This window comes from Pempheris klunzingeri, chromosome 2, assembly GCF_042242105.1.
Source record: "Pempheris klunzingeri isolate RE-2024b chromosome 2, fPemKlu1.hap1, whole genome shotgun sequence".
In the NCBI taxonomy this organism is placed as follows: Eukaryota; Metazoa; Chordata; class Actinopteri; order Acropomatiformes; family Pempheridae; genus Pempheris; species Pempheris klunzingeri.
In genome coordinates, this window is record NC_092013.1 from 5,721,819 (window position 1) to 5,740,146 (window position 18,328).

General features: G+C 43.2%; 1 protein-coding gene across 9 annotated transcripts in view; it reads right to left on the minus strand.

Moving 5' to 3' along the window:
* The window catches only part of cast (calpastatin), a 35,589-nt gene extending 21,303 nt beyond the window's left edge, over positions 1 to 14,286 (minus strand). For 5 of the 9 annotated variants that reach the window (XM_070839063.1, XM_070839029.1, XM_070839045.1 and 2 more), the window contains exons 1-2: positions 14,215 to 14,286; positions 12,699 to 12,788 (exon numbers count right to left, since the gene is read on the minus strand). In XM_070839063.1, the coding sequence (XP_070695164.1) occupies positions 12,699 to 12,788; positions 14,215 to 14,271 (147 nt within the window). In that variant the 5' untranslated portion in view covers positions 14,272 to 14,286. Of the gene's footprint in view, positions 1 to 1,098; positions 1,150 to 8,661; positions 8,790 to 12,698; positions 12,789 to 14,214 lie in introns of those variants that run through there. The other 4 variants (XM_070839036.1, XM_070839002.1, XM_070839071.1 and 1 more) reach the window with 2 other exon arrangements.
* Between the last annotated feature and the right edge of the window lie 4,042 nt (positions 14,287 to 18,328).

Here is an 18,328-nt window from a genome sequence, read left to right on the forward strand (position 1 = left end):
AAGCATCATACTGTGAACACGTTTTACTGAAGTACTTATAGACTGAACTCCTGAACTCGCCCCAGAGTTTGAAGTCTAACCTTTATGAGCTCACCTGAGACCCACCTAAATGCTTTGCAAGCCTTCTGTCTGCTGCGACTCCAAACCGCAGCATTCCTACATTCCTCGTGCCGCCTGTACAGCAGCTTCTAGGTAACAGGCCGTCCATCCGCAGACACACTGCACACAACAAGAAGCTTTCAGAGCATGCTTCACACGTTACGCCATCACGAACGCGTTTTCATCCCAGCATGTGCTGCACAGGTGACCTCAGGGGGAATCAAAAATGGATCCTAGTGGTTTTAGTGTAAACTTGTGCTCTACCCACAAAGCTAAAAGAGTCACATGCGGCTCTGCTTCCATAGTTAGCTGCTCTCTAGTATCATTTTGCAGAGGTTTTGTTTGTCTGGAAAAGCTGAAACGTGACTCCACATTCTAACAACAACATTTTCATTGGCATTTAGCAACCACAGCTCCCAGTGGATGTAGGGTGGGTATTAATTGAAATGTTTCAGTGCAAGTGACAATACAACACTTGAGCTGAGGTACACATACCAAAACAAAACTTACTTTATGTTTGTAACAAAAAAGTGGCTCACGGTTCGATAACCTGCCTACCCGTGAAGCTACGCAACACAGTAGCTGTAGAGTTTTGTTAAAATGAACAGGGGCTCATATTTTGTTAGTAAGTACATTCACAGACCCCGTCATTCCATTGGCTTTTCACATAACCACATTGGGGAACGAAAGCAAGCCGAGCACAAGCTAGCCCCACGTGGTTTGGGACGTCGTGTCATGCGACGGTGGCTGACAAAGTAACAGGAACACTTTACAGTCTAATGTATTCTATATGAAAGCCCTGCAGCAAAACCTGCCTTTAAGTGGCCACTACATTTCTGTTGAGACTGTGACAATTACCTCAACATTGCAGCCATTTTTGCAGACTGTGATGCGACTACTAGATGTTACACCACACTGTCAGGTGTTCCTGCTATTCTGTCCAGCCCCTGTACACTGACAAAACAATGTGCAGACGGTAGAAATTTCATACAGCTGTACCTGGTAGAAATTTTGTCGGGGTAAGGGAAGGGGTCGATAGTTGCCGTGTATCTGTTGTATAAGGAACATATTGAGGCCGTTAAACAGAAATTCACAGCTGACAGACACATAGAACGCGTTGTAGAGTGAGACATATAAACACCATGAGAACTTTGAATACAGACACAGACATGCAGTATATTCTCAATCAGTGTCATAATATAAATCAGCAGGTCAGTTCAGGGCTCACGCAGACCTTCAGTGAAACGTGGTCATGTGTTTCAACTACGACACGGGTGGAAAAAGACGTGACCAACAGCGAGAGGGAAAACTTTTCTTCACCAAGAGCCAAGAGGCCACACAAGCAACTGGGATCAAATCAGTGTGAGAAATAATGAGACAAAATCCTTCAGACCAAAACTCGTGTCAGTGGAGGGCACTCAGGACACACACACACACACTGTGTATTTTACAGCCACTGTGGCAGTAACCAGTGAGGACAACACTGACTGACAAAGGTGGGAACAGGACACGGACATCAACATCATGGTCACTCTAGGAGAGCTGAGCACACTGCCAGCTGAGCGTGGTCAAAATAGACGCGAGACTTTAGAGCGTGGCTAGTGCTGCTAGCATGGTGCCATTTGAAACCAAACTGGCATCCATTCAATTTGACACATCATCTCAGGCGGAAGCTGCCAATGTGTTGAAGCTTTCCTGTGCCCCTTTTTCCTGTTTTTTTTTTATGGCTGCACATACGTTAAACATCAGACCATCCAGGGCTGCTCTCTGCATCACACACGTCGCTCACAATGTATTTGTCCGTCAGACGTGAAGAAACAATGCAGTAAATCCAGGCCTTACCCAACAACAGTGATTAAGGCAGTAGCTTGGTGCCTGCAATGAAAACTGATGACTAATGTTGGGCCCCGCCCGACGAACCACAGACACACATATGGTTGGATACGGCTCCTTAGCTGCCACGGCTACAAAGTGTTACAAGGCAAGAATGTGGGTCAGAGGTGCAACAGTACCAAGAAGCTCACTGTTGTCTGTCGTCAGAGTGAAGTTTCAGGGCAGAGCTGCATGAGAATGAATATTACTGCTGTAGGGGAGATTCCAAGAGTGAACCTACTGTTATAGGCTGGCACTGTGCTATTAATGCACTTGCATCAAAGAGACAAAGAGAAAAAAAGCATGGCACTTTAGCAGCATTGGTTTTTAATCACACTAAACTCTGCTTCATTCCGCACAGTTTGAATATATGTTACTTCTTTCTGTTTGGCTTTGATTCATCAGCCTTTTAAAGCAAACTGACTTTACCTCAAGAGGAGGGAAGAAAGGGAGAAGCATGAGCGTTGCTCTTGCACTTGTATGCTGATGCACGTTTTAATCAACAATAAGCAGCAAACACTGGTTTACTGATACTGTTAGATGAACTTGTTTAAAGCCGCAGTCAGTCAGTCCCTGAATTAATTAAATTAAATCTATTAATAGATTCCGCTGCAGTGGTCCTCAGCACACAAATACAGTTGGTTGTTTACTGTTTATTTGGATCCCCTGTCGTTGTTACTGTGGAGACAACTGCTCTCAGGGTCCATGAAAGACACAATAACAGCAACACAGTGATATTTACTCCTCTGCCAACTTTCCTTAACTTCACAGAGTGAAAAGCAGCAAACTTGATCACCACAGGCTGCTCGCTCGCACAAATACAACATGTTGAGCTGCTGTTAAACTGCAACACGTCAAAAGCAAGCCTCCAAGTGCCTGATCGTCACCACTGCCCTGCCGCACAGCAGCGGTCAAAGTGATTTGTCAGGTATCAGTCAAACAGGAAGCCCTTCCACACACAGACATTTCCAAAAAGAGCGCTCATGAAGGGGAAATACTGTTCAGATACGTACCATAGGTTTGATTGTGAGTGTGTATCCTCTGTATATGCTGCTGTGTGTACCACCAGAAGCTGGTTAGAGTCCTGCTAGGAACTACACACTGTATGTCACATGCATGCACACCCACACATGTAAACACACATACATACACACACACACACGCCCTGCAGTGAAAAACTCCGCCTCCTGGAAGCGGCGCAACCAGCCTGTGCTGCTCAGGCTCCACCTCCTCAGCCACAAGGCAGCGGAGCAGGCTCAGTCAGATTGGACAGGCGAGCACACAGACCCACCCACTGCTCGCTGCCTGCCAGGAAAAATAAATAAGTCAGCTTGAGGGAAACTTTGAGCTGGGTCAGGGCGGGCTTTGCGAGGAGGGATGTTGCAGTTTGATAACAGACACGGTGGCCCACATCGAGATACTCGCAGAAAAGAGTTACTGTGAAGGCAGGGTTGAGGGAAGGAGCAGTGATGAGGCAGAAATCGGGGGTTTGCTGCAGCATCGCAGTTCAGCACGTCAGTCTGGGTGTGTCGGTTAGACTCACTGCTTAGGAATCTAGACTCAAACAGCAGAGACGGAGTGTGTGTGGTTGGAAAGAAAAGAGGAGAGAGAGGGAGGGGGATCACATCACATGCAGTCCAAACCACACCCAAAGACAGCCACAGAAAAGAGAACAGCAAGACTTAAATGCAAGAAAGACACAGTTGAAGTTAGAGACTGTTACAGCGTGACCATCAGCACGAGTTCAGACTTGTTCTCTTCTGTTGTTCAAAGTAGCCCTCAAACAAAAGAACAGACAGGAAACACAGCTTCTGGACAGCAGCCAGAGGTTATGTAAGAGTTTAGAGAAAACATGGCAGTGACCTTTCCCCTGTCAACACTCACACACACACACACACACACTTCACTTTTCACAGCATTGATTAGCTGCTAAAGTTAATCCAGAGGCTTTTATCTATCTCTGAGATAAACGCTCCGTAACACAAAACATGTCCTATGTGTTGATTCGGGAGGGTTTTTGGAGATCAGAACCCTCTCGTGTCGAAAAATAGTCACAGCACGTAGATGGACATGAATGGAGGATTGTACGAGTGTCATCTGAAACTGGCTCACTGCATCTGTCAGCTTTTGCATCACATTGTTGTTTTATGCCGAATTAACAAAAGACTGGCATGAACTGCACTGTACGTGTGTCACATTTGTCTCGTCTGTGCACTATAACACTGCAGTGCCCACTGAAGTAGTGCAAAGCAAAGGAACAATATGTTATTTCTGATCAAAATGTAGATTTTAGCCTGACTTTGGCAATAAAGTTCATGCTTTTTAATGCACAGAAACACGGAGAAGAACTAAATGTTTCAGTGCTGTTCAGTGTTGGCACGATAGTTATTATAATGTTAAAAAATATGTAAACAAACAGAGGGGTTTTCCCATTTATATTACCTCACAATGAATTCTAGCTACTCTATAAGAAACACATTTCTTCTTTGAGGCCAGAGCATGAATAGACTTGCTTAAACATCAGCCAGGGCAAGTTGATGATTACGTACAGGATGCAGGAAAATCACTTTGAATAAAGACACACAAGGAGTCAGAAATGAGCGTGTTTGCATTGTTTCCTCTGACCTTGTTCTTTTTGTCTAAAAATATCTTTAAAGAGACGACTAGGCATACCACAAATCTCCTCATCTTGTTGCACAATCCCTGCCCTGGTAGAAATATTTGTCTGCTTTGGGACCTTTCAAAATAAATCTTCTCTACCAGCTTTGCCCCGACTGACACAGCAGAGCCTGCCCTCTGCTTTTGTATCTTTGAGTCTGTAAGTGTTTATGTGTGTGTGTGTGTGTGTGTGTGTGTGTGTGTTTGTGTGTGTGGGAAAGAGCTGGTATGTTTCTGTAAGAAAGCTTGCATGCTTGCACTGGATACAAGCGCCTTACTTGGTGACCCATGGTAACTGACAACCAGTGAGCTGAAGCAGACCTGCCCATCCTGAGGGACTGACCTATCAGAGCCGTGAAGCCGAAATCTTCTAGTCTGAGCTTTGGATTCTGTTTGTAGGAGCACAAAGGAAAACACTGAGCAGGATGCTGATAGTTAACATGTTTCTGTGGGAAATCGCGGGACTGATTGTTTACTTTAGCAGATCACAGTGAAAACCATATTAAACTGAAGATTTTCTGGTAGACCTTAGATAGACAGAGGCATGTTTTGCCAAAAAGTTGTTCAGGTTATAAAAGAGTGAGTGAATCCGAGTCTGAATATGAATAGCAGCTGCCAGGAGGAGTCTATGTACTCTGAAATGAAAATCCTGTTGTCAGTGTGTATGCTGACTGTGCAGAAACAATCTGGAATAATGTAGAGGAGAGGAGCAAACTGGACAGCTTCACAAACCAGGTTAATATTCAGATTCAGATCGGTGACGTCGCTTACAATTAAGTTACTGCCTGTATTGGGGTCACTGACCCCAATAAACCCAGAGAGAATCATCACTAATTTCACAGAGCAGCAGGCAGCTGTTTTCACTTTGAGAAAGTAACTATAGGAAGATCAGGAAGCGCCATTCAACCTTTACTTAATTCTTGCAGAATCATTGAGGGCGTGCCCTCATTTGCAATGATGTCGAGAGTAGCATCGATCAATCAATCCTTGTTAGGCAATGCCAATTGATAACAAATGTTATCTCAAGATACTTTCTATAAAAGGAGCAGGTCAAGACCAAACTCCTTACTTCACTTCACCACTGCACATAGATCAGCTTGTTGAGACTTGATAAAGGTGCCACATCATTTTCTGGTATTTGTATTCTAATGGTAAACACTGTATCTTGCAAGCTTGAGCCATTACTGACTTGCGTTGCGTTCAAATTCAGACGAGATGCTTGGAAATCTGAGACATGAGATTTGGCAGGTGAACAGCACTGCCTGTATTCACTCAACTAGAATCAAAATCAAATGCGGAGAGCAAACACGGCCATAACAAGAGGCATAATTTAAAACTGACAGCTCCATTCACCAAAAATCACTGTCTTTCTTTTTAATCATGAATTACCACTGCAGATTGTAGTGCATCAATATTCTAAACAAGAGTAACAAAGATGGAAAAAAAGTCAAAAGGTTTGAAACAGTGTGCACCCATACAGCCCCCTCCATTCACTGTGCCTATAGATGTGCATTGGTCGGCTGCATGTCCGCTTGGCATGTCTAAATTAAGCGCTGCACTTTACCCCCGGCTTTGTTGACCCACAGTTCGTCCCACACCAGAAACACACACACACACAAGAACACCAGGACCTTCCTCTACTTACCTACAGTATCTGCTGTCTGTAAATGTTACACATGGCTTGTGTTGTGCATCTGCAGAGTACATAAGCTTCACATTACAGGGTAGGACAGAGTAAATCTTTGGAGCACAGAAGCCACCATAAAATCCAGATATAGTCAGGCCATTTTGATAATTAGCTCATAATAATCACAAGCTTGCTAACACGTCATCATCAGCTTTAGCTGGCAACTTTCACATGTTTATGTGAAGCAATACCAGGAATCTTGAGCATTATATATCACATTACAATTTCCAGTAAGCAATCGGGCTGTTGGGTCTTCATTACCAAACCTTACTTGACTGGATAAACATCATGTGGCCACAAGCATCAGCTTTTCCTCAAGCACAGCAGATGTAAACAGACAGCCGAACAAAAGTTCAGACAGAGTTTGGTGCTGAACAACAACGGCTCACTGAAGCACATTCTCAGGTAAACCCTGAGGCCTGGAAACTCTCCCGGAGTTGCTTTTTTACATAACTGTTGAGATGAGCAGCGTTTGGATCAGCAGTCAACTTGAGCTAAACTGACAGGGAGGTGAGAAATCTGACAGGCCCAGATGAACGCTGGGAAATAACACACGTGCAACCGACGGGATAGACACAAATATTTGATAAAGACATCTAAGAGGAAATGGGAGGATGATATTTAGCTGCACAGTGCGTTTAGGCTCACAGGTGCACAGCGTGTTCTCTCCGCCACATACTCACACACACACACACACACACACACACACACACACACATAGCCTGAGGGTTAATTACAGTGTGTCATGTGCTGAAGTGTGTCATCAATACAGCTGACTCCCTCCTGCCTTTAGACCATTTAATGCATTTTGTTTTTACTTTACCATACAGAGAGAGTTTTAATAAATGTCTGTTTATGACTTTTGAACTTTAGTTCCCAGACACCTTGTGACACGATGTCGGCGAAGTGCACAGTGAAACAACAGATCCAGCTGGTCTGTGATTACTTAAATAAAAGGGATAAAAGAGGGAAATTGGAGTTTTGATTTCTCGTTTCCTGTCGGTGGGAAAGTGCACATGTACAACATCAGACTTTTATTTGGTGGAATGAGTCAGCTGGCTGGACAGCTGAGCAAAGAGCTGAAACTGAAGCTCTGTAAAGCTGAGCTGCGGATTCAGGTGAAGATCCTCTGTGGGTTTAAGCCTGAGTGACCTCTCTCACATGGTCATTTAATACAATGTTATGTTGATGCAAATTAGGACTCAATTATGAATCCACTGCAGTGTTGAAGTAGCTGATAATTGTATCACGGTATGCAAAATGTTACAACCTTTCTTGTCATTTTTAGGCTTTGTAATGATAAGTTTTCCCAGTGGCCATTTCCTGTCAGTCTAATGATTATCGTGCCAGATGACGGTGAGTTGTGGGGGAGGCAGACTGCTGCAGCACAGAGCTGGGAATCTTCGGGCCAAAACATAACAAAAAAAAAAAAAAAACAGTCTGTGAGCAGCCCTCTTCCCAGAACACATTCTCTGTTTAACCTTTAACACATTAAGTGACTGAGAGCAAACTACCACAGCCCTGATAACAACGTACTGACATCAGTACAGCCAGTGTTGACCTGTCACATATCACCACGCCACCATAAGACATGTGGAAATCTAACAAAAGGCTACGACACCACAAACACACACACACACACACACACACTCAGACACACATTGTATTTTAATTTGTCCAAAGACCTTAAGACTTGTTCCAGCTACACACCCTTTCACATTGTGCGATCTGCTGCTGCTGCTGCTGCTGCAGATTATCACAGGAGAATGCTATTTGGGCGAGACCTAAAAACTCAAAAACCCTGTCCTGAAAAAAAAACAGGGAACATAATGTTCTTCTTTATGAAAATCAAATCAGGATATTCGCAGCACAAAAGAAATACACATATCTTATTCAAAACTACCGGCACTAACTGGGATTTATCCATTTTCCATGTGGTTTGGTGCTTGTAGCAACTGGTAGCAAAACAATGGAGGCCTTGTCCCAGCTTTGATTTAGTATCTCACCACTACAAAACCCAAACTCTGGGTCTGAACTCGCAGAAGTTGACCAGCAGCCTCACATTCCAGCAGAGAGAGATAGAGAGTGAGAGAGTGAGGTCTGACTTGGATAAGAGCCAAGACAGTTTTCCTCCTGATGTGTGTTTCCCCTATAAGTCCTTTGTTAAACACACTGTACCAACAAGACTGACAGAAGCACCAGAACAGCAGACAGAGCGTTATTAACGTATGTACCTTCATATTTGCAGGCTGACTAACATTGACAAAACAAAACACACATGGATGCTTTTGGATTAGTTCATGACACAAGCGCACACACATAAACACACACACATTTTCACACACCTGCTCCTCCACAGCCACATCCTGCAGGGCCGGGCCGTCCCGTGGGCCTCGGATCCAGCTCAGTATCTGGCCCATGTTGGCAGAAAGCGCCTCTGAATGTGTGTGTGTATGTCAACCTCTGCCTTGTCTGTCGGTTTGCAGCATGTTTCCGACAGGCAGGGAAGGGAACGGGACAGGGAGAGGAGGGGGGAGGGCGGAGGGACAGAAGGGGGGCGTGGTCTGGGAGCAGAAGGGGGTGAGGGAGGGGAGGCTCAGATGTGGATGTCACAAGAGGCCGGGCTGTAACTCTCTGGGCTATAAGGGGAAGTGAACTGATCGTGGGCTGACACCCTCCTGGATGAGGGGCCACGCCTGAGCTGCTTCTTAGGGAAACAGATACAGCTTTAACACACACACACACACACACACACACACACACACACATATGCATAAAGATATGCCTACACAGGCAGATGTGTAACTATTTAATGCAGAGTACTCTAAAACACGTTCAATTTTATCTGAGACAATATCCGAACTACTTATCAACAAGCACACGCCCTGATTTCTGTTCATATCCAGGCCCTGAGCACACACAGGCATAGAGACACACACAGGCTTGTGTACACACTTGGTATGTACACACTGCAATAAAAGATAGCTTGTGCAACCACCCTCGCTGCATAATCGCCTATGAGAGCAAAGGGAGGGATCAGACTTGAGTTTTGTATTACATCTGCATCACCTGCCTGCCAAGAGAGACAAACCTGAGCTGACACAACTGGGCCTGATCCTTCACGACACTGACATCACCACTTGATGATAAGCACGGGGAATGATATTGATTAAAAACCCTGGTTTTTTCAACAACAGGTCACCCAGTAACAATGTTGGCTGAGCCAATAAAAACACTGTTATCTTTGGCAAATGGAGGAGATTTCATCACGATTCTGTGCATCAAAACAGCAAAAAAAATGTGATGACATAACAAGAATATGTTTCTACAGAACAAATAACAGATTTACTAAAGCTGAGGGTGTGGGTGTCCCGAACCTTCACCTACTGCACTTCTTATTTAAGAGAGATGCTCTAGCAGCGTATTCAGCTAACATACAGCATTCTTTACTACCTCTGATTATGAAAACACAATTATAGACAGTGTAGAAGAAGTATATTCAGATGTCTTCAAAGAAAGACTTCGCTTTCCTCCCATTGTGTTCATGTACAGAAGAGGCCACGCGAATTCAAAGTGCAACTCCAGCCACGTCTCTGAGGCTTTACCTCACCTATGGCCTGGATGTATTGCACATACCTTTGGGCATTTCTTGGGTGGGGTTTGCAGACAATAAAAACCTTTGAGCGAGTCACTGATGAATTCAGTCTGTGCTTGGGCAGCCAAGCCTTTCAAATATAATTAGCCTTTCAGCTGTTTTTTGTGGCACACCTCAGCAGAAGATGGGAATAATGTAGATGACTATGAAGGAGTTTAAACCAGCTGGACATGAAACTCCTGTTTGTGCAGCACACAGTTTAAACGGTTGTGAAAACTCAATGTCCAGAATTTTAAAATGTATGATTAAAGGCTATTAAAACGCATACAGGAAGGCCTGTCTGCTATGTGATATCTTAATAACACAGAACTGGTGTGGCAATAAAATACAACTGAATTGAATGATTTAAAAACTGTTGTACATTTATCATGGACTGTATAAAAGAAGTGGATGTAGCTTCTGGGTCTGAGAAGTGAAGCCAACGCTAAAGAAACCTGCGTTCTTTCTAATGGCCTGCAGGGGGCGACTCTACAGGCTCCAAAAGGAAGTCCGATTTTATGGAAATCTACGAGAAAGTGAGCCTGAGTTTAAGGTCTCAGTCGCTAGTTTACAGGCTTCTTCAACACGGCCGGATGTTCATCTAATTAATTATGGTCCTATTTGGGGGACCTTGTGACTAACCAATCAGAGGCGGTTTTCATGAAATGAACGTCACTTCTGGCTCCAAAAAACCAAGATGGCGACGACTGTGAAGCCAAAGTCGAGGCTTCAAAATGGCAGTTCACAGACCAATGGGCGATGTCACAGTGGCTGCGTCCACTTCTTATATACAGTCCATGGCGTTTTGTAGAACTACGTGATTTTGACAGTCTCATATCCTGTCAAGTCTATTTTATTGATATAGCTGAATGTCACAAACCCCAGATATTCCTCAAGGGGCTTTATAATCATACACTCCATCTTTAAACGCTCAATATTCTGCATTCCAGAGGTTCTCAAACTGTGCCTCCCCAGGAAGACGTAGGAGAGTTGGGCAGGGAGTGTCAGACTGCTCTTGCTGTTCACACAGCAATGGAATGAAGTCATGCAAGTTTTCTCTTCCATCATTTTTCTGAACCTGAAGGCTAAGAGGAGAAGGGGACAAAGACACAGCATGCATGCCACAGGTATATACATGGCTCCATATTGCAATGCGCATGCACTTGCTCACTGCTTGCACATGTGTGTACATATCCGCACACAGGCTTTTGCACATGCCCCCACAGTATGGTACACTCCCCGTCGGACAGACACACCTTTGCTGATGCCAAGTGCCAAATGAGACAGCCTGTAAAACTAACTGACGAAACATGGGAGTCGTGCATCTCCTACTGAAACAAAAGTACATTCATTTTTATCACTACTTTGGTATGCGATCATTTTGCAACTCTTCGCCTTCGACTGGAGTTGATCAGACTTGCACAAAAACTTGAACTCATGAGTGATACAGTATAAAGAACGATACATTTCTAAGGTTTGGTTACAGGACTCTTGGCTGGGAGGATGGGGTTCAAATTCTGTGTGAGACCAACAGTAAATGACTTTAATGTTTTTGGAAACTCGTTTAACTTATATATTTCAGTTTTCTTTTATTGTTATTAGTCTTCAACCTGCAGTTTGGTTAGGTTTAGGCATCAACACTATTTCGTTAGGTTTAGGAAAAGATCATGGTTTGGGTTAAAATAATAAGCCGAGCACAAATAAAGTACATTAAACACAAAATATCTTCTTACCAACATACACGGGGCAAAAAGGGCTGCTGATTACTGACATGTAAGTGCAAATAACATCTGGCTGAATAGAAATAGGAGTGTTACCTGAGGGATTATATATGCTAACACTATGAAAATGAATGAGGAAATGGCAGGGCCACATAAGTGTGCATGTGAAACAGGACTCCTCTGCTAGACTGCTCTTCTTTATATTTAGACCCATGTCGCACTAGAGTCACCATTACTGCCACCACAAGCAGTTCAGACACTTACAAACTCACCACCTCAAACACCAGGTCACCTATGTAGGTAAAGATTCACAACTCTACAGCCATTTACTGTCACGTTAACTTCAAAAGCGATTAAGACAAACTCCAAGTAAAGATAAATATGACTCCTAGTAAAGTTTTTACTGATAAAGATAAAAGTAGTCCAGGAGAGTATAGTAGGCTACAAGGTCAGCAACTCTACATTAAGATGTTTTGATGACTGATAATGGGTTAAAACAAATACAGGAAAGTTAAGAGAATGGAATCAACTGCTCCTCCTCAACAACTTTCTCAGGCAGCAGGTTTACAGACAAGCAGCTGTGACCTGAGGAGTCACCGTTCACCAGATCACAGGTTCTCAAGCGTGAGTGCTCTCAGCAGAGGGAGACAAACACTAACTTAGAGTTTCCTTTACATATATTATACTGACTGGCCCTTTACTTCACAACAAAATGCACTCATCTACAGAATGTAAGATTATTTAAACATTTCTGACATGCAAGCTCCCTTTTTAGATCTTAAGATTCTCATGACCCCAACAATTATATTTATATTGGCCCTTTTTTCACTCCTTCATTTTTCTTGTCTGTTCAAAGGCATTTAACTTGAAGAACATTTAAACTGAAACTCAGAAGCACATTTAGGCCAAAAATACTCAATCTTAAAATCAATGTTGCAAGATTATGTGGGGGGGAAAAAAAATTATCTAACACTTTTCTTCTCAGGTTTCGGTGTCTACGAGCAGCAGGAGGAGGTGAAGTCGGTACCTTGCCATAGTGGGACTCTGTGATGGGATAGTAGACTGAGGACGTGCTACTATGATGGACGTCAAGCGGGGAATCAGCCGCCTCTCCTTGCTACACACAAACACACACACAAACAAACAGCAGCTTGTTATTGTATGCGAGACGCCTTTGAGGAATTAAAGTTAATGATAAAAATCAATGAAGCGTCTGTACAGGATGCAGCGGCTTCGGTCTCTTCTGCTGGTGGTTTCATTAAACATCTCACGATAAATGTTTCATATTTTAACATTTTGCTGCTCATCTTGCTTCTTATTTTTTGTAAAAGTCTACAAAAGTAAAAGCTACAAAATACAACTAATAAAATAAAAAATATTTCAATGTAAAAGTTCAGTACAAACAGTTTAAAGTCTATAATAAGACACACCAGTGTGTGTTTTTTATCTGGTGCTAACTTTGAGGAAGAGCTGGGACAAATCTTAAGCTGAAAAAACTGTGTGTGTGTTAAACCTATCTCTGTTTAATCAGTCACACACCCTCATATATAAACAGTGTGTGTAAAAAGAATGAGGCCAAAGCCCATTAATTAATTAATTTCAATTCAAAGGTTGTCTTGTGCAGCCTATGCCAACTTTTAAAGACTAGTCAGCAGATCTCGTACACCCTCAGACTAGTTGTGCTGGTTTTCTGCACTCTTGGCATGCCACAGATCACTTAGCAGGTATTAAAGCATCACGCCAGAAGGGCAAACAGAAGTGGAGAAGGAGTGTGAAAAGTAGCAGATGTACTCACAAGACACATCCAGTACCTTGCGTACGCCATGACGGAGCAGGAGGCGAAAACACACTGGCCTGAAATGAAAGTTCAGCTCTCTCTCTCTCTCTCTCTCTCTCTCTCTCCTGCCCTCAGCACAGGATCTTTTCTCTCATGCCTTCTCCCCGACAGAGTGCCACTCCCCAAACACTTCTCACTATTATCTCACAAAGACGTCTGAACTTCTTCTGACTCTGCCTGATCACAGGCTCCTTCTCCAGCAGGGTCTCTGGATCTTCCGCATTACTAAAGAATAATCCTGCACTGACCTGTGTACAGTGACTGTGCCACCCCCACACTCACCCCCCCCCCCCACACCCCCATCCTGCATCACCACACACTGATTTCCAAAGAAGGAACTTCACTGTGGCTGTTTCCTGCTAAACTGGGAAACTGTTATTGTTTGCAGGAGGAGATGGAGGTGGAGGAGGAGTGGGGGGGTCCCTCTAGTAAAACCTATCAGTAGCTTTTGGCAACAGCTGATGTATCGATTAACCGATGATGCGGACAAGGTTAATCGATGCATCGATCCTGCAAACACCCTGCACAACATTCACACCACACACACACTCCAAAACATGCACTGCAATGACACACGGACATCTACTGCAGTCTTTGGGTAAGTGTAGTCTCAGAATGACCCGTTTTATGTACTCAGAAACATCCTGAAGTAGTCCGAGCCATTTTCTCCGTGTGTCAGCCACGCATCGAAGGAAAACGCACTTACTTCTTTCGCATCCTTGGTGTTTTTGTGGTGGCCGTGTCCTTTTCTCTTGTGAGGCATCTTTGAAATACGGACGGATTCACTTTTACAGATTCCCTCTGCGTCCTCGGTCCTCTGCAGGCAGTCAGAGTCTGCAGGATTGTCTGCCCCTTGGAGCAAATCGAGTTGCCCCTCCCGCTGAGAAAACTTTCCAGAGTGATGATTGATCAAAGCAGCCTGAATAAGCAAAATGCGCGCGCGTGTGCATGTGTGCGTGCGTGTGTGTGTGTGTGTGTGTGTGTGTGTTAAGATGTTGCAGCAAGTTAGATTTCCTACTTAATGAGACAGAAGTTGTTTCTGTGTGATACTGAGGTGCAGACTGGGGTCCATACACTGTAGCATACTGAAACACAGATTTAACACAGTCAGATGATGTGGATCATGAGAGGTGCACGTAACCTGTGGTTCAGTGAATGTGTCTACATACTTAAATCGACACGCAGCACTTATTTCTTGCAGGAAGGGCTGTTTCGGGGCCTGACGGGACACGCCCCGCAGTTGGGGGAAGAGTTGACTCACTGCTGATGTTATCCTCCTCCTCTCAGGGAGCTCATCGGTCTCTGTAGCGCAAGGCTGCCCCCTGGTGGGTCAGCGAGGGACGACACAGAGCCCCCACAGGCCCCCATCACTCAACTGTCAACCTGTGTAATATAAAAAAATAAATAAATCTGAGAAGTATTTCATTTTATACCCCTTATATCTGACAGATTTAGTTAGTAGTTACTTTACAAATTAAGAATTTACACACAAAACATATGAAGAACTCGGTCATCTCCGGCCTGTCCACGCCATCCAACCTCACTCCTCCACCCTTCACAGATAGCTTCACAGATAAATCATCTTTACCTCAGTTTACCACCTGTGTCTGTATCCTGCAGTTTGTCTAATCCAAACAGCATTTCTTCACAGATTATTGTAGATGTAGCATCTGTTATTGTATTTCTGTTTTATTACTTTTAAACATATTGATCCCCATTTATTGCCTAACATAGTTGTTTTATTTTTATTAGTTACACCAGGGTAACTTCAAGCACTATAAATAGATTTGGTATGAGTAGATATATCTAGTAAATCTTTGTGACAACAGCATGCATGACCCTGTGTGTTAAAAGAGAGCCAGTTATCAGACCAGCGATACTGATGTGTGATGTTCACTGACATGTGAAGTGATGCTGTATCACTGTAGGTGGAAACACAAGCGATTTCAGCACTGATCGGCGTACTTCCTGTCTGATCTGCCTCCGGTGAGCGCACAGACTTTTCCATTGTCATTTATTCCTGTCTTCAATTACAAACAGCCTGTCTGTCTGTGACACAGAGTGGATGAAGTGGTTCATCACTCCGATGCCCTTCAGAGACCTTCTCACCTCCTGATAACCGCGTGAATCCTGTCACGTCTCCACATACTCGAACAATCTGCCACCTGCAAAGTGATGCCAATCTGGGGCGACACCAGAATGGCATTTCTGCAGCATCCTCTGATAACAGGTGACATTTGTACGCCGGTTGAGTTTTGGTGACACAAATGAATGAAACAGATTCTTAATCTTTTCTTTTGTTCCCGGCATTACTCATATTTGCAACATTTATACGGGGAGTAATTAAACAAACAATGCAGTGTTGTAGACGGCATTAGCTTCTGCTGCTTCCTCACTAGAATGACTGACTTCCTAATGACAGCTGGTACAAAGACATAAACAAACCCACTGTTACAACTCAGCTATCACAAGAGGAGCAATAAATATGGATGATCAAAGGCCTTCATCAGAGTTTATTGCACATTAAGCGTTTAAAGGCAGGCAGGGTCTGCAGCTTCTTTTCATACAGCTTTTGTCATTCAATTCAATTCAATTCAATTCAACTTTATTGTCTGTTCCAGGTAAAAACAGAAATTTTTCTTTTGTCACGGCTGTAAAACAAAGTTTAAAAACCCACATTCAGGCATTAAAACACCCCCACACATCAAAAACACAGTACAACAGGTGAAACAAATAAAACACGTAAAATAAACTAAAAACACAGTGCATGTTTGTTGAAATTCTCTTAACCCTTTAACCTTCTGCTCAACCACATGGTAGAGCACATTTTGACTCACTATATCTTATTGAAAACATGTTTTACTTACGACATCTCAACCGTTTGGTAGAGGCCAATATTTCAAAAAATGTGGGGTCTGTTCATAAAAAAACATTGATTTTTGTGATTAGTGCCCCAAGGAAATAAAATATATAAAGAATACATTTTTTCATTGCTTTTTTCTTGGTGAGGACGTTACAGCAATGAATAAATCAAGTGCTTTGACAAAAAAAGAAAAGAATCCAGTGTCTGTGGCTGTCACAGGCCGGTAAGAAGCATTTGAATGAGATGACTGGACGGACGAGCTGCCTGTCTGCCTGTGTGACTTATTGCTAGAATAACAGAGAAAGTGCAGCCAGAGTTTGTGCTGCAATTACACAGCACACACCCACTGAGCCGAAGGCAGACTGTTGATTATGTTTATGTGTTTGTGGCATTTAACAGACTTGTTTATGTGTCAGACTGTAAAGCTGAGACGCTGTCTGTCAGCGGTTGCGTAGGAGGAGGAGGAGGAGGAGGAGGAGGAGGAGGAGGAGGAGGAGGAGGAGGAGGAAGAGGAGGAAGTGTGTTGGTTTAACAAACTTAAAAAAAACTATCCAGAACTAAATTTGTATGCACAACTCGGATTAATTAACAGTAGTTCTAGATAGATGTGTTTGTATTCTATATGAACTTTCAATATAAAGTTTATTTCTATTTCTAACTTTAAAATCAGAAATCATTCTCTTCTGCTTATAAATAACAATGTGATTGTGATCCAAGCATATTTTTAACTCCATTATTTGCATACTTGAATTGCTTTTGTTTACCGTCTGTGAAACTGGAACTGTGAAATTGGAAAATCCTTTAATCTCTCTTTTTGTATCCTGTGTGTGTGCTTCATCTTCTTCTTCCCTAGAATGATACTAAACTTCTGGCTGTAATATTAAAGCCAACTGAATATTATATCATTTCTAATATTGTTTTATGCACTTTTCCCCAAAATTCAGCCCAAATGTTTCTATCTGTATCTTTGTGGACTTTGCTGACTAGAATTTAAAGCACAGTGCGTATTGGGAATGATCAGTATTTACCTGCACTGCATGCTTTTGTTAAAACGTTCACAATCTGATGTAGTTGTTGTTCCAGTTTGGCACCAATCGGATCTTTTTATCTGTCTTTTATTTTATAGTAAATCTTGTTTTTCCTGACAAATATTGTGACTTCTGAGTGAAGATTTGTCACCCAGCTGCTCTCTGATGGCCGCAGTGACAATGAGGATGACAAAAGGAGGGGGTTGGCATGGCAACCGCGTGTCCTTGTCGAGTGTCACAGGCAGCAGGTTTCACGGAGGTCGGCATGTGACATGTGAGTACATCAGTCTCAATTATCGGCATCGCCCGTCTCTGTTACGTCACAGTGATGTACATTATGTCACGATCTCGTTAGCCTACAGCATGTTGCTGCATGTCACACTTTGGTTGAATTTTCTTGTAATGCAATTTTAGAATCAAAGCATTTTAATATTATGTCTTTTCTTTCGTTGGACGTTATTCAGAATTTGAAAATGCACCATGTCCAGCAAAACTGTAATACACACAGAAAACCAAACAATAATCAGTGAATTGTGAAAATTGCCAAGGAGCAACAAATTCCTGTAATCGTTACTGACCTGTAAGTGCTCTGAGATTAGTGGGAAGTGCAGTTGAAGTCACTGCTTTATATTTTCCACACCTAATTGACTCTGAATGAATCAGTGTGTGTTGAGGTGGCTGCAGCTTCACCTGCGTCATCCTCCAGCTAAGAGCGGGGACTTTCCTCCACCTTCTGTCTCTGGAGCTGGAAAAATAATTAGCTGACGAAACACGTTCAGACCTCTGACCTCATCTGACGAAGATTATGTGTGTGCGTGTGTGTGTGTGTGTGTGTGTTCTCTCAGTGGAATAAGGAAGGCCCAGTTGAGTGATCTCAGACCACTGAAGTGAAACACACACCCACACAGCTCAGAGATAAGGACAGAGGA